Source organism: Dendrobates tinctorius, unplaced genomic scaffold, assembly GCF_039654945.1.
Source record: "Dendrobates tinctorius isolate UK_male_01 unplaced genomic scaffold, ASM3965494v1 ptg000028l, whole genome shotgun sequence".
Classification (NCBI taxonomy): domain Eukaryota; kingdom Metazoa; phylum Chordata; class Amphibia; order Anura; family Dendrobatidae; genus Dendrobates; species Dendrobates tinctorius.
In genome coordinates, this window is record NW_027361696.1 from 34,794,476 (window position 1) to 34,810,186 (window position 15,711).

A 15,711-nucleotide genomic window follows, 5' to 3' on the forward strand; every position below is an offset into this window, starting at 1 on the left:
AGCCGAGGTGTGACCATGCTGTGCCCTGCCGGTGACCTGCGTAGGATCGGATCTGTGAGCTCCAATCCTAGGCCGGTGTCTAGCAACACCGGTATCACCAGGGCCAGCTCTGATTGGTGTGATTGATGTCATCATCAATCAGACCAATGACAGGTCAGAGAAGTGGTATGACCACTCTTTGACCTGTCTGTCACCTGTCTGTGACCGCACTGCAGGTCCTCACACTAGCTGAAGAATCCTGTGGAGCGGTCACACTACAAAATCTCCTGCTGTGCTGGGCCTTGTGGTGCCTCAGAAGCCTGTGACACCACAATCCCCTTTTTCAAAGAATAGAGAAGAAAGAAGAAAGAAGAGAGACAACAACTGTAAGAAAAAAAGGGATTGAAGAAGACACTCCAACCTGGATAAAATATCAAAAAACTTTATTTAAGGCATGTTAGCCATAGTTAAAAACTGTGAACAAATGCCTGACACGTTTCAGGCGCGTTAACTGCGCCTTTAGTTATAGGATATGTGCCATAAAACAAAAACAGCCTTAAATACATACAAAGAACCAATCAGCGGCGTACAGATAATTGCATTGGTATACAACTGGTGTTAAAATTGCAGAATATTGGAAATAACCAGAGAACATCTGAATAATCAATTAAATTGTGACCTCAAATAAAAAGTCTATTAATAAATATAAAATAAATTGTTCCTGAAATTCATGCCATTTGGATATCTCGTATCTAATTTTAATATCTAAAATGTCTCTGTTGTAGTTAGAAGCTTCTGTCTGTTGCCTCCCCTAGCAGGATTATAAACCTTTTCCAAACCAAAAAAACAAAATGAGAAACATCCCCCTTGTGTACAGCAACAAAATGTTTAGATGCTCCAGAATATGATGCGTTTTTATTATAAATATTTGACAAATGTTCGGCTATTCTTTTTTTAAGTTTTCCAATCGTTCATCCAATGTATAGGATTTTACAAGGAGTGCTAAAAGATTATTTTTGTGACTAAAAAGTTAAATGTTCATTTTTTCCTTCCACGTTGCTTCTGCTCCTGTGAAACACCTGACGAGTTAATAAACTTCTTGAATGTGGTTTTGATCAGCTTGAGGGTCCAGTTTTTAGAATGGTGTCACTATTTGGTATTTTCTGCCATATAGACCCTTCAAAGTAACTTCAAATGTGATGTGGTCCCTAAAAAATATGGTTTTGTAAATTTTGTTGTAAAAATGAGAAATCGGTGGTCAGCTTTTAACCCTTATAACTTCCTAACTAAAAAAAAATTTTGTTTCCAAAATTGTGCTGTTGTAAAGTAGACATGTGGGAAATGTTACTTATTAACTATTTTGTGTGACATATTTCTGTGTTTTAATGTCATAAAAATTCAAAGCTTGAAAATTGCTAAATTTTCCAAATTTTTGACAAATTTCCATTTTTACAACAAATAAACACAAATTATATCGAAGAAATGTTACCACTAATGTGAAGTACAATATGTCACAAAAAAACAGTATCAGAATTGCCAAGATCTGTTGAAGCGTTCCAGAGTTATTATCTCATAAAGGGACAGTGATCGGAATTGTAAAAATTGGCCCGGTCATAAACGCGCAAACCACCCACGGGGGAAAAGGACTTAAATTTATATGTCTTGGAGATTGAAGTCATACAGATCAAGAGTTTGCCATCAAGGGCCCCGAATATGTTTGCCATCAAGGGCCCCAATACAATTTGGAAACTGACATTCCTCCTCAAAGTCCCTTGATATCCTCAACCAGTCTTCTATCCTGGGCTCGGGCATGACGAGTTGATGTAGTCTTGGCCATATTTCACTACATGTCGACCTGACTATGCCAGAAATGGTAGATCTTCCAATGAGAAACTCATGGTGGAGGGCGGCATAAGACAGGCCAGTGGACAGGAAGCTGAAGAACAACAGAAATGAAACATTTTAGAATGCACAAATTAACAAAACACCAGGTACATACATACAAAACTTTTTATTGATTCATATCTACTAACACACATATATTTGGTCGGACAATGACTACGTGATATTCAGGACATATTACACATAACATTCTGGTCTGTAAGTATAAATATATCTGGAATAAGATGAGGGCATAAAACTTAGTCCAAAAATCAAAAAATACATACTTTGGCCAACACATCATCAACATAGAGAATATGGTTGGGTAGTACATACCGTAGTGTGAGTAGAAGTCGCTCCTCTGCAGGTATAGCTTTGCGCTTCCTTGTGTCCTAAAAGGTTATCCCAGGGCGCACTGTCTCCAAGAGTAGATCAAATGTTGCAAGGCTCATGTGACAGTATTGGTAAAATTTTTCCGGATGATCCCGCAGAGAAGAATAGAGGCGGTGAAAATGACCTCTTGTCAGTTGTTGCCTCAAAAGTGGATGGACCCACATGCGTCTCCTCCTCCGCGGATCCACTATCACTAGGTATGGGTGACCAAAGTGGCGTGACAAAAGCCAGTTGAAGAGAACCTGCTCATTTGTGTTGAAACTCAGACTGTCTGCCATGTTGCACATACAACACCAACACACCTAGTCAAGGCAAGGTCACAAATGGACAGAATGGAGGCAGCCACCTGTTCCTGAGGCAATAAATAGGGTACAGGCTGATGATTTAAATAGTTTGCAGGCCTCAAAACCGATAAATGTCTATTTTGCAAGCCTGCGAGAAAATCTCGCCATACGGATGCCATACGGATTGCATACGGATGCTGACATGCGCAAAATACGCGACCACACCTTGCTTATGGATTACATACGGAGCACTAATTAGGGGTCATTCATCCGTATTACGCATGTAAAATACGGGCCGTATTTTGCGTCAGTTAGTGTGACCCCGGCCTAAGCAACAAATTCTGCTCCAAGCCTGGTCCAATGCTTAAATATGACATGGTTTAAGGACCACACTATTAGCACAAATAATTCCTATTGTGAAATGTGGATTCCTGGCTGGAGCGCAATACCAGCCCAAAATAATTAAAAGATAAAATGTGACCTGCTTAATTTAGCACGGTAATAAGAGAAAAAAATAGATTTGTTACTGTGGATGAGCCTTGGATATAGCAGAATCGAATTACAACCTCAGATGTGCGAACATTTTTGGAGCACGGTAGTAACAGAACAAATTTATATTTTATCACGTGTACCCCTGTATGAAGGACAATATCTGCACCAAAGAATGAAAAGGGCAAATGTAGGCTGCTATAGGTAGCATGATAGCAATTAAACCAAATTTGATTTTTATCATGTCTATCCCTGTGTGGAGAACAATATCAGCACTGAAAAATTTTAAACTGACATCTAGCATGCTCTATGATATTACTTTTTTTTTTTTACTGTGGACGAGGCCTGTATGCAATAGAATATATGGTCAAACAAATTCGAACTCAAATTTAGCCTACTGTATCATGTTTGTCACAGAAAAATATTTCTCTGTTCTGCATGAGCTCTGCACAATACTGAATTTCACCACCACGAAATAAGATGGTGGGATATGGGGTGCTGGATCACGTTTGTAACAGGAAAAAAATGCTGTTTTTTTTTTTACTCTGCATGAGCTCTGCACACAGCTGAATTTCACCACCACTAAATGACAAGGTGAGATGTGGTGTGCTGAATCACGTTAGCAACTGCCAAAAATATATTTTTTTTTTACTGAGCAATAGCTCAAATCACAGAAAAATTTCACCACCACTAAATGAGGTATGGTGTGCTGAATCACGTCAGCAACTTTTTTTTCTAAGCAGAAGCTCTGCACACAGAACAATTTCAACGCCACTCAATGACAGGATGGGATATGTCAGGCTGTATCACGTTTAGCTATAAAGAAAAAATGTTCTTTTTTTTACTGTGCAACACCTGTGAAGAAAGAAGAATTTCACCGCCACTAAATGACAATATAACGGGCTGTATCATGTTTAGCTACAGAAAAAAACATTTACTGTGCAACAGCTGTACAAAAAGATTAATTTTGCCGCCACTAAATGACAGGGTGAGATATGGCGTGCTGAATCACGATAGCAACTGTCAAAAATATTTTTTTTACTGTGCAACAGGTCAAATCAGAGAACAATGTCACCGCCACTAAATTAGAAGGTGGGATATGGCATTCTGTATAATGTTTGTAATTGAGAATTTTTTTTTTTTATTCTGCATGAGCTCTGCACAAAGCTGAATTTCACCGCCACTAAATGACAGGGTGAGATATGGTGTGCTGTATTATGTTTGTAACAATTTTTTCTTTTTTTAATTTGCATGAGCTCTGGAGACAGATGAATTTCACCGCCAATAAATGGCAAGGTGGGATATGGCATGCATTATCACGTTTGTAACAGAATTTTTTTTTTTTTATCTGTAAGAGCTCTGCAGACAGCTAAATTTCATCGCCACAAAATGATGAGGCTAAAAAATGTTCTCATTGTTATGCAAACAATTAAGATGTAACTTTTCACAGGTGAGTGTTGGTTGATCATTGGACCCTGGACAGAGCTTTGCATCATTTGAACTTTATTTTGTTAAATATCCTTTTTTTCTGAAAATCTATACCTGTAGTTTAAAATTAGCTAAACTTGTTGCATTATTTTTTCAACAACAGCAATATTTCATGTGTGGTCCTAAAACTGCTGTTGGGGCTTATCTTATGGCAATGTTCAAGAGAAAACTCTGCATTTGGTTTTAGACTGCAGATTTTTCTGAAACTATTTTTGAACATTTTCAAAGCCTCTGAAGTGCCAGCACACAGAAACCTACATAGCGAGTGTCCATATTTGTGAAACTACAGACCATTTCTCTTTGCAGCACATATTTTGCTTGAATACTTTTCTGCGGGGCTGCCTGACACTTTTGTAGAACTCCTGAGGAACTCCTGAGGAACCCCTGGAAGAAGGCTACTCAGCCAAAATGTGCGTCAGGTCTTAGGTATGCTTCATGTCCCTACGCAGGCATTTATTTACCCTCTATAACTGTCACGGGAAGCTTAGGTAACTCTAGGCTGAACCCCGGGGCCCCTGCGGTGTCCTTCAGACTAGAGGAAACCCTGACTTTCCCTCAACCCAGGGTTTACACTGAAGGTGTGCCTGCCTGGGCCTCCACCCTGTCCTTGTCTCCTGTCCAGCCCTAAGCTGAACCCACCACCCTCCACCCAGTGAAGTGACCAAACACCAGACCCCACAAATAAGTATGGACAAGGGTAAGGGAAACGCACCACACCGCGTACACACAAGAGAAAACAATAAGGGGCAAGGGCAACCAAATAATACTGCGCAGGGAGGAAATAATGGCAACAATGGAATATACTACACCAGATATTGTATGCTCCTAAGATGACCCCTTCAGACCGGTAACGCTAGCACAAGGCAAGAGCTATAGTCGGCGACGTCCATAGTCACGCAGGACAATTTAAAGGCAGGGGGCGTGGCTAAGCCCTCACCCAGACTAACAACCTGGTTAACCCAATCCAAGCCGGATCAGAAGATCAACCGGCGCCGCTGAGAACAAAGTGGTAGGATGGGGTATTACCGCTGTCTGCCGGACAACCTGGTGCGAACCGTGTCTGACATGACAATAACTTATAGTTCCATGTTACAATGTGAGATTAGGCATTTATTTATTAGTCATTCATATGATTGCTTATTCTCTATGGGCCACGCTGTACATATATGATGATGCTGTGTTTGTGGAAATGTTTACTAACCCCGGTGAACCAGTACAGTGGAAAGCGTGGGGTGTATTTTATTTTTGAAGTGTATCATATTTTAATTGCTTCCTGCAAAAGGATATTATATTCACTTCCTGGAAAGGGGTCCCATGTGTAGAGAGGGCTTATGACTGGAGCTAAACAATAATATATTAGCTTAACATACTGACAGTGAAAACAAAAATCTTTTAATTTCATGATGCAATAAATAAATGATTAGAAATGTGGAGATCTGTTATCAAAACAATAATCATTTTCACAAAATATTATATACAGATTTTTTATCACCATAAAATTAGAGTCCATATTGCAAAACACGTACAACACTTTTAAGATCTTTGGTGCAGTCAGTAGATCAGTAATGGAAAAGTGAGGAAAAGATAAGTTTCAGTTAAAAATATGTTACGATCAAGAAAAATTTCTAAATAAATTACGGTGTATCAGAGCTCGATTTTTTTGGAAAATTTTCTTCATTTGGAAATTTCTCCGTGTCTTTTTTTGCTACAGTTGGTTGTCTCATGTTCCTATCTTCCAGAAGACAGTGCTGAATTGCCTCGCAGCTCCCTACTTGCCGGTGGGTGGTGAACTTCTGAGGAATGACAGTTTGGGCCATAAACATAGGTACACCACTGGCCTTATCTTTTGCTTCTGCTGTATAGGTGGAGCTTGCTGTCAAGAGCTTCAGAGCAGCACTTGCAAGCATTATAGCAAATAACATACAAGAGCGAGCCTCTTGTCTAGAAGGTCCACCTCTGAGGAGGCAGCTGGTCCGAGCTGTGTACTATCCAATGCAGAGGAAGATTTGCCTCTGATGCATTGGAGGAGCACAGGGGGCAGCAGGCCATTCCAATCTAGCCATACGGAGCCTTTGAACAGTTCTTGTAATCACTATAGCAAATAGCATACAAGAACGAGACTTTTGTCTAGAAGGTCCCCCTCTGAGGAGGCAGCTAGTCTGAACTGTGTACTATTCCATGCAGAGGAAGCTCAGCCTCCACAGCACTGGATGAGTGCAGGGAGCAACCAGACTATTCTGATCTTGTCATCCGGAGCTCTAGAGCAGCACTTGCAGGCGTTATGGCAAACAACCTGCAAGAACGAGCTCCTTGCCTTAGAGGCCCACCACTGAGGAGGCCGGTAACCTACACAGCAAGCAATACACTTTATACAATTATAGATCCCTCCGTTCTTGAGAAGGAGGAGAATATTTATTAAGAAGCAAATTGCAAAGTTGCTGGTTTTTCCAAGCACTTTGCAATTTTCAACCTCTCAACTAGACAATTCAGATCTCATATTTTTCATTGATGTGCAACAGCCCGAAACACCCTGTCTGCAAATAGAGATTCTGCCTTGGCTTTAATCCTAAGTCATATTGCAAGGCTCGTTAAAGGGTCAATATTAACTTTTGGGATCTCTGCTTCCGATAGATGGAGCTAGAATTCTAGTCCTCTTCTTCTCTGAAGGAACAATTTGCATATGAACATGCATGGCCTATAAGTCTCTTGTAAGTCTCCTCACTCTGACATGCTAGGTTTGGCATGTCACTATCCATATGGAGAAATGTTTCCCCCTTAGACCCCAAGTATTTTACAAGAAGAGACAAAACGTTTAATGCTTCAATATACAGACACCAATCAGAGAGTTAACAGGTGGTGAGCATGTGAATCACCAACTATAACACATTACAGTTAGAACACAATATTCCTATATTGGAATGAGTTTTGTGAATGATGTGAAGTTTTATGAAAAAAAGTTTTAAAGGTTTCAACAACTTTCAAAAAATGTTCAATATCTGGAAATAGTTTTCAAAGTTTAAAAAATGTGGAGAAAAGAGCAGAAAATGTGAAAAGGATGAGGGAGGCGGAGTGGAAGCTGGAGGCTGCACTTGTGCAGATGTAGTTATACACTGTTGTCAGCTGGTCGGTTTTGAACAACTGCTGGTTGACGTCACAGATGGTTTTGGTGGCACAACCTCGAAATGCCAATGCGGATGTCTGAAATACTGTGAGAAGATAATTATCATTATATACTTAGCATAAGAAAGAATTTTCTATACACTTTGGTCATACCTTGAAGATTCATTTATATTCCAGTGATAAACAATATATCATTTTTCGTACACTGCTCCCATGCAGGCTAATGTGTCTCTACATTGTAAACTGTTAACACTGCTAACTTACTACTGTGTTTCCATTTTTCGAGAGCTGATTTGTATTTTTTCAATAAAGGGCTTTCTTGTGCGCTGACCTGACATTTCTCTTGGTAATATTTTGGAATAAATATGACATTTTGATCTCTTGGATTTTTTGCTTCAGCGGACATTCTATCAGTGATTGACAGCAATCTCTGTATGATCACTTATATAAAGGATGCTGTCAATCTCTGGTAGGACTACCCTCTAGACCAAAAATCCCAAAACAGCAGAGGATTAAATGATTAGTACACAGCCTATACTGAATCATTTGTCACTCTGCTCAGCTCCCCCTACTCTATAACATGGGGTCTTCAGATTAGATTGCATTTTCATGGTGACTGGTTCACTTTAATCCATGTCTGCAGGTAATTAGTGTTTTGACATGTCAGGTTCCCATTAGCATTCAATTTTCAAGTGTAATGCTAGCCAATCTGTTGCTTGATCTGTCAACAAGGCTCCTCCCATGAAGAACTGATTTAATAAATGTACTCAACAAAGACCTCACTTTTATTTCTTTCAATGTAAAAAATGTAAATCTCAATAAGATGTCTTACCTGTAGTAGTTGTAGCTAAACGGATACACATGCTTTCATTTCCATAACACGACATTGTATTCTTGGTGTCACACCGGTCACTGTTTATAGACTGGCACTGTGTACACACTATTCCATTTAGCTGAGTATTGTTTGTAGTCGGCACTTCCAATATTAGACAAGAAAATATTATGATTTCATTATTCCGTCTATCTATTATCTATCTATCTATCTACCTATCTATCTATCGATCTATCTATTATCTATCTATTTATCTACCTATCTATTATTAATCTATCTATCTATCTATCTATCTATCTATATATCTATTTATCTATCTATCTAAATAGAAAAAAACAGACAGCAGCACAAACTTGAGCAGATTTTGGGTGCAATACTTCCTGAGTAATGCGGTTGTCCAACGCAAAATCTAAATGGAAAAAAATCAGGCAGCACTCCAGTTCAGGGAAAAATTGAGGACTTTAATCCAGCACCAAGTGGTGCAACGTTTGTCAAGCAAGGGTGCTTGACAAAGACCGTGCTGTGAGGTCGAAACGTTGCACCAGTAGGGTGCTGGATTAAAGTCCACAATTTTTCCTTGAACTGGAGTGCTGCCTGATTTTTTTCCCATCTATCTATCTATCTATCTATCTATCTATCTATCTATCTATCTATCTATAGATCTATCTATCTAAAACACTCATAATTACATTGTGGTTCAGTAGGAGTACACTTATCCATTTCAGAACAACAGTTTGCAGCCATCTCCATTGTTCCTCCTGGAAAACTACTACTTCCAGTTATGTTGCACTGATTTTTGGATGCACATGATCTGAAGAAGTTTTGTGCAGTAGATCCATCTGAAACACATGAAATGCATATATGTTTTTTGGTAGAATTCACTCCCAGAAGAAGCCCAAACTTGCTTAGCACCGGTTACTCCACCTACTTCTGTAAAGTGAGATGGTCAATACCAACACGTTCTAGTCCATCCAGTAACATAAATGAGAATAACAGGCTCCTTCAGAACAATATATATACAGTATAGACAGTACATTAGTTTCCAGCGGTTGTTACGTAAATATATACCACTAGTGACTGTTTGGACCATAAATTAATAGCAATGTTTTATTTATACACATTAAAAAAATCCCAATTTTTGAACAACAGCTGAGGATTAATAGGGAAATAAATGGAATACATTTGCACAAATAGGCAAGTTGAAGAGTCGTAACAACAAGAAGCAACAATTTGCATATAAATGCTCCCATCAACTGTAGATCGGTAATTTAGATCAAGTTAAGACTTAATTACCCCCAATCCTAGTGATTAACCCTGCATCATGACACATGTTTCACCTCTTCTTCAGATGCCATAGCCTATGCTTAATATGGCTACATGCTTTCCACTTGATTTTTAGTAACAAATGTATCTAGCTGATTTTGGACCTGGATTTTTTAACGTTATGGATTTTTAATGTTTATTATTAACATTGTCATTATTTTATGATCCACCAAGTCTCCAGGAATTGTGGAGTTTCGATGTAAAGCGAGACAGTGGTGGTTTTCCTGACGGTGCATCTCCAGAGATCTAGCGGCCAGAGTGAAATATTTCATCATCATCAAGTTTTAACCCCTTCGCACCCGAGCCTGTTTTTGCCTTCGTGACCGGGCCAATTTTTTAAATTCTGACCAGTGTCACTTTATGAGGTCATAACTCTAGAACGCTTCAACGGATCCTACTGATTCTGACATTGTTTTCTCATGACATATTGTACTTCATGATGGTGGTAAAAAATTTTAGATATGATCTGCACTTATTTGTTAAAAAAATCTAAATTTGGCAAAAATTTAGAAAATTTTGCAATTTTCAAACTTTTAATTTTTATGCCCTTAAATCAGAGAGTGATATCGCACAAAATAGTTAATAAATAACATTTCCCACATGTCTACTTTACATCTGCACAATTTTGGAAACATAATTTTTTTTTTTTAGGAAGTTATAAGGGTTAAAAGTTGACCAGCGATTTCTCATTTTTACAACAAAATTTGCAACACCATTTTTTTTAGGGACCACCTCACATTTGAAGTGAGTTTGGGGGGTCAATATGACAGAAAATACCCAAAATTGACACCATTCTAAAAGCTGCACCTCTCAATGTACTCAAAACCACATTCAAGAAGTTTATTAACCCTTCAGGTGCTTCACATGAATGAATGGAATATGGAAGGAAAAAATAAACATTTAACTTTTTTTCACAAACATTTTACTTCAAAACCATTTTTTTTTATTTTCACAAGAGTAAAAAGAGAAAATGAACCACTAAATTTTTTGTGCAATTTCTCCCGAATACGCCAATACCCCGTATGTGGGGCTAAACCACTGTTTGAGCACACGGCAGAGCTCAGAACGGAAGGAGTGCCGTTTGACTTTTTCAATGCAGAATTGGCTGGAATTGAGATCGGATGCCATGTCGCATTTGGAGAGCCCCTGATGTACCTAAACAGTGGAAACCCCCCACAAGTGACCCCATTTTGGAAATTAGACCCCCCCAGGGACTTATCTAGATGTGTGGTGAGCACTTTGAACCCCCAAGTGTTTCACTAAAGTTTATAATGTAGAGCCGTGAAAATAAAAAAAAATCATTTTTTTTCCACAAAAATGATCTTTTAGCCCCCAATTTTTATTTTCACAAGGGTAACAGGAGAAATTGGACTCTAAGAGTTGTTGTCCAATTTGTCCTGAGTACGCTGGTACGCCATATGTTGGAGAAAACTACTGTTTGGGCACACGGTGGGGCTCGGAAGGGAAGTAGTGACGTTCTGAAATGCAGACTTTGATGGAATGGTCTGCGGGTGTCATGTCGCATTTGCAGAGCCCCTGATGTACCTAAACAGTGGCAACCCCCCACAAGTGACCCCATTTTGGAAACTAGACCCCCCAAGGAACTTATATAGATGTGTGGTGAGCACTTTGAACCCCCAAGTGTTTCAGTAAAGTTTATAATGTAGAGGCGTGAAAATAAAAAAATCATTTTTTTTTCCACAAAAATGATCTTTTAGCCCCCAATTTTTATTTTCACAAGGGTAACGGGAGAAATTGGACCCTAAGAGTTGTCCAATTTGTCCTGAGTCTTGAGTACGCTGGTACCCCATATGTGGGAGAAAACTACTGTTTGGGCACACGGTGGGGCTCGGAAGGGAAGTAGTGACGTTCTGAAATGCAGACTTTGATGGAATGGTCTGCGGGCGTCATATTGCATTTACAGAGCCCCTGATGTACCTAAACAGTGGAAACCCCCAATTCTAATTCTAACCCTAACCCCAACACACCCCTAACCCTAATCTCAGCCCTAACCATAACCCTAACCACAAACCTAACACCAACACACCCATAACCTTAATCCCAGCCCTAGCCCTAACCCTAGCCCTAGCCTTAGCCCTAGCCCTAACCCTAGCCCTAACCCTAGCCCTAGCCCTAACCCTAACCCTAGCCCTAGCCCTAGCCCTAACCCTAACCCTAGCCCTAGCCCCTGCATTTTTTTTTTTTTACTTTTTTTTTTTACTTTTTTTTTATTTTTGTCACAAGATCGCTGCCCTGCGATCTGACTCATAGTAACGCCACTTCACCTATGATCATCTGTCAGTGTGAGATCAGAGGAGAAGCAGCGTTACTATGTGACAAGATCGCTGCCTGGCACATAATAACGCGACTTCTCCTCTGATCTCACAATGACAGATGATCAGAGGTGAAGCAGCGTTACTGTGTGACAAGATCGCTGCCTGGCACAGCTGTGCCAGGCAGCGATCAGCTGTGCCAGGCAGCGATCTAGTCACACAATAACGCTGCTTCACCTCTGATCAGCTGTCAGTGAGATCAGAGGGAGAAGCCGCGTTACAATGATGGAGATCGCCGGGAAACAAGCAGCTTTCCCAGCGATCGCTCCCATTGGCTGCTGTGACGCTGACGTCATCGGGACCTGAACCAATCAGGCCTCGATGATGTCGGGGGTCCCAGCATGCATTGCGCACCGGGATCCCCGCGTTGGAAGGTATGTGGGGGTCCCGGGGGGCACAAAACCACCGACAGTAGATAAACATCGGCGCTGCACAAAGCCCAGCAAGCGCCAACGTTTATCTACTGTGGGCGGTCGTGAAGAGGTTAAATTAGCATCAACAATGGGTTTTTTTTCAAAAATCAGAATAATTTAATAGAAATTTTTGATAAATTTCAAGGAATAAAACATTTAGTCATACTTACTTATTGTAATTTTTAATACCATAGATAAGCATTCATTATTTTCAGGACAAGAAATGCTGCCGCCGAAGCAATTTGTGACATTCCCACTAAAACAGGATATACAGGACAGGGAGTAACCTAAGAAGAAAAAGAGGACATATGTAAAATGAACTCTCTCTGCTATTTTAGCCTCCACTGAAGGGGAAGCTATCCCTTTTAAAGGGCTGTTGCATGTTCCTATCTTCAGGAGTACACCGCTCCACTGTCTCCTAGCTTCCTGCAGGCTTGGAGGAGGTGTGCTCCTGAACATTGCAAGCTGTGATTGGAGGTATGGCTGATCACTTTCTTTTACTGCCCACTTTCTGATCCTGCAAGCAGGGACAGCATTGCCTCTTCAGAATCGGGGGAAGTCTGGAGCTGGTGGGGTCCAACAAGGCAACTTTAGAGCAGCACTTTCAAGCTGGAAATCAAGCAGCTTGAATGTGCAATCTACTAGCTTATTAAGCTGGACATCTCAGCTATTCAATACCACATTTTTGTAAAAAAAATTGCATTTCTACCCTTTCAATAAGATGAGACAACAGCTTTAACCTAGAACACCAGAGGGGCAAATATTAACCTCTAAGTTACACTTGACCACCAGAGACAAAAACAATAATTATTTTAATATCCTACAACACAGGGAAAGAAAGCCTAAGTCCCTTTGTTGCCCTAGACCAGGCATCCCAAAACCTGTGGCTCGTGGTTCCATGATGTTTGACTCGTGGCTGTTTGCTAATTTGGTGCGATAGTACCAGGTCTAGAAAACAGCTATGAAGAACAGGGCTCCAGATGGTGACTTTTCTGAGTAACCCCGAACAGAAGAACAGAAGTGGAGGTTCAGATGCTAGATAGTGAGGAGATAAATATGATAAACTGGAGATGCCATGATACAGCCAGTTAAAAGGATGCTTGAAAATGGATGCAATAGCATGGTGAGTGTGCGTTATGAAAAAATACTGACAGCAGTTAAAGTGGTAACTGCCGGAAGTATACTCCGATAATGTAGGAGGAAAACATCTCGGGCTACTTTTTGTTGGGAAGTCTCGGCCATACTATGGATGGAGGGGACATTGAATCTGACTCACAAGCATCTCTCAGGGCTGAATGTGATTCTCATGGTAAGAAAGGTTGGTGACCACTGCTATAGACCAAAAAGGGAGCAAATTTTAGCCTCTTGACTACGTCTAATGAGCTGGGAAGCAAATAGTAGCCCTTCTGCTACCCAAGACCTAGACCACCAAGGATGCAAAGACTAAACCTTACATTGCCGAAGACCATCATAAAAACATGATCCTGCATATGTATATACACTGAATCAATTACACCAGATTCTTAGAAAAGTAGTCTGAGCCACCAGCCAACTTTAAATAACTACATATATAGTTGGATAGACTTAGACAGGAAAACTAGGCATGAGTCGGATCCAACATTCTGAATTTTAGCATACATTTAGAAGTGGTTTTTAGTTTAAACACCAGTGGATCATAAATATGGTGGTGCCCAGTCTAGCCAACTGGCTTTCAAAGATACATTTTTTCTCCATCTGACACAATAGATGTTTAAAAAAAATCCACTTTGCCCATTCAACTGGAAATAGGTGAAAAATACATGATGCCAACCTTTCATGATAGTAGCTAAAAATATATGACCATACAACTAAAAGTGGATTAAAAAGTACATGGTGCCATTCCAACACAACAGGGTGTCAAAATGCACAGTCCTTATTGGGGACTCAAAAATACTTTGTGCCTATCCTAGACAATGGAGGCCCAATAATACACAGTGCCTTTCGTAAACAGCAGTTGCTCAAAAATAATGACCGTCCAACACAAAATAGACTCAAAAATATACAGTGCCATTTCTAAGTCAATAGTGGCTCACAAAAATATAAAGTATCTACTGTGAACAGCAGGAACTCAAAATAGACATGGTGTCCAACCTAGACAGTAGGGTCTCCAAAATACAAGGTTTCAATCCAACGCAACATGATCTCTACGCTACAAACTGTGCGTCCTACACAACGGAGGCTCAGAGATAGACAAGAACAAATGGGTTCACCAGGGTCTCAAAAATATTTGGAGCCCTTTCCTCCTATTGACATATATGACTCACATTTATATTATTTTAACATACTGTACATGTAATTATAAAGAAATAATGTAACCTAATAATATTTCTTTATAAAAATAAAGAAAAAAATAAAATTAATAAAAGACCCCATCTGCTCACAGCAATTGTCCCGATCTACAGAATGGATACACACAAGCTTCGCAGACACAGAAGTTAGTGGATACGTACCTTTCATTACGAGAGAGAAAAGAGCCAAAATAATCAAAAACATTGTGCTAGAGAGGTCCTCGGAGCTGGGAATGGTGGCTGTGGGGTTGTATTTTTAGCCTCTTACCTTCTATTGAGTGATAACTAAATCAGCTAACGCGTGGAGGATAGTAATAACTCTGACATTGACACATTAGTAACGACACCAAAAATGTTTCTCAAGGGTGTGACTGTGAAAAAAACAAAGTAAAGCCCATGGCTCACCCTTTTGTCACATACCTCTTCTACGCACAATACAAAGAAAACCAGTTAGCAATTGAGGTTTATTTCTCTTCAACCAAAAGCACAAAGCATCCGTAGGAGGGCCCATTCAACAGTCTGTGGCTATGTTTCCCATAATCTAATATAAGGCTTTAAAAGTGATGGGAAAATTGTCCAAAAATTATCCAATCAACTATTTTTGAATTTATTGCAATAAGTTCAAGAATCTTCGGTGAGCTACGAATACATTAAATTGCAGGGGCTATCAGTGCCGAGTAGCCAACCCCAAAATTGCTTGGCAGAGCCAAAATATTAATGCTAAAACAATATTTTTTAAATTCAACCCTCTGAGATGGATATGCTGAGCCTGGGAGACAATGTTATATACAATAGTGCCTGTAGGTAAACTGGGTATTGGCTGGCACTCTAAGGAGGGTACCGTTATTG

The 15,711-nt window shown here is 39.9% G+C and overlaps 1 protein-coding gene across 1 annotated transcript; it reads right to left on the reverse strand.

Annotated features, from left to right (window-relative positions):
- Positions 1-7,029: 7,029 nt before the first annotated feature.
- On the reverse strand, positions 7,030-15,147 carry LOC141084886 (uncharacterized). Its single transcript, XM_073569841.1, has 5 exons — positions 15,025-15,147; positions 12,706-12,822; positions 9,156-9,305; positions 8,467-8,610; positions 7,030-7,720 (listed from the first exon to the last, which is right to left on the reverse strand). Exons 1-5 carry the CDS (start codon positions 15,065-15,067, stop codon positions 7,524-7,526), a joined length of 651 nt encoding a protein of 216 aa, XP_073425942.1. The 5' UTR covers positions 15,068-15,147; the 3' UTR covers positions 7,030-7,523.
- Positions 15,148-15,711: the final 564 nt, after the last annotated feature.

What these genes read in the sequence shown, in the direction of transcription:
- LOC141084886 (XM_073569841.1), bottom strand. Translation starts at nt 15,067, where the DNA reads ATGTTTTTGATTATTTTGGCTCTTTTCTCTCTCGTAATGAAAG. An exon ending in GGTATTAAAAATTACAATAA is followed by an intron (nt 9,306 to 12,705) that starts GTAAGTATGACT and finishes CATGTGTTTCAG; the next exon opens with ATGGATCTACTGCACAAAAC. An exon ending in TACTCCTACTGAACCACAAT is followed by an intron (nt 8,611 to 9,155) that starts GTAATTATGAGT and finishes TAATATTGGAAG; the next exon opens with TGCCGACTACAAACAATACT.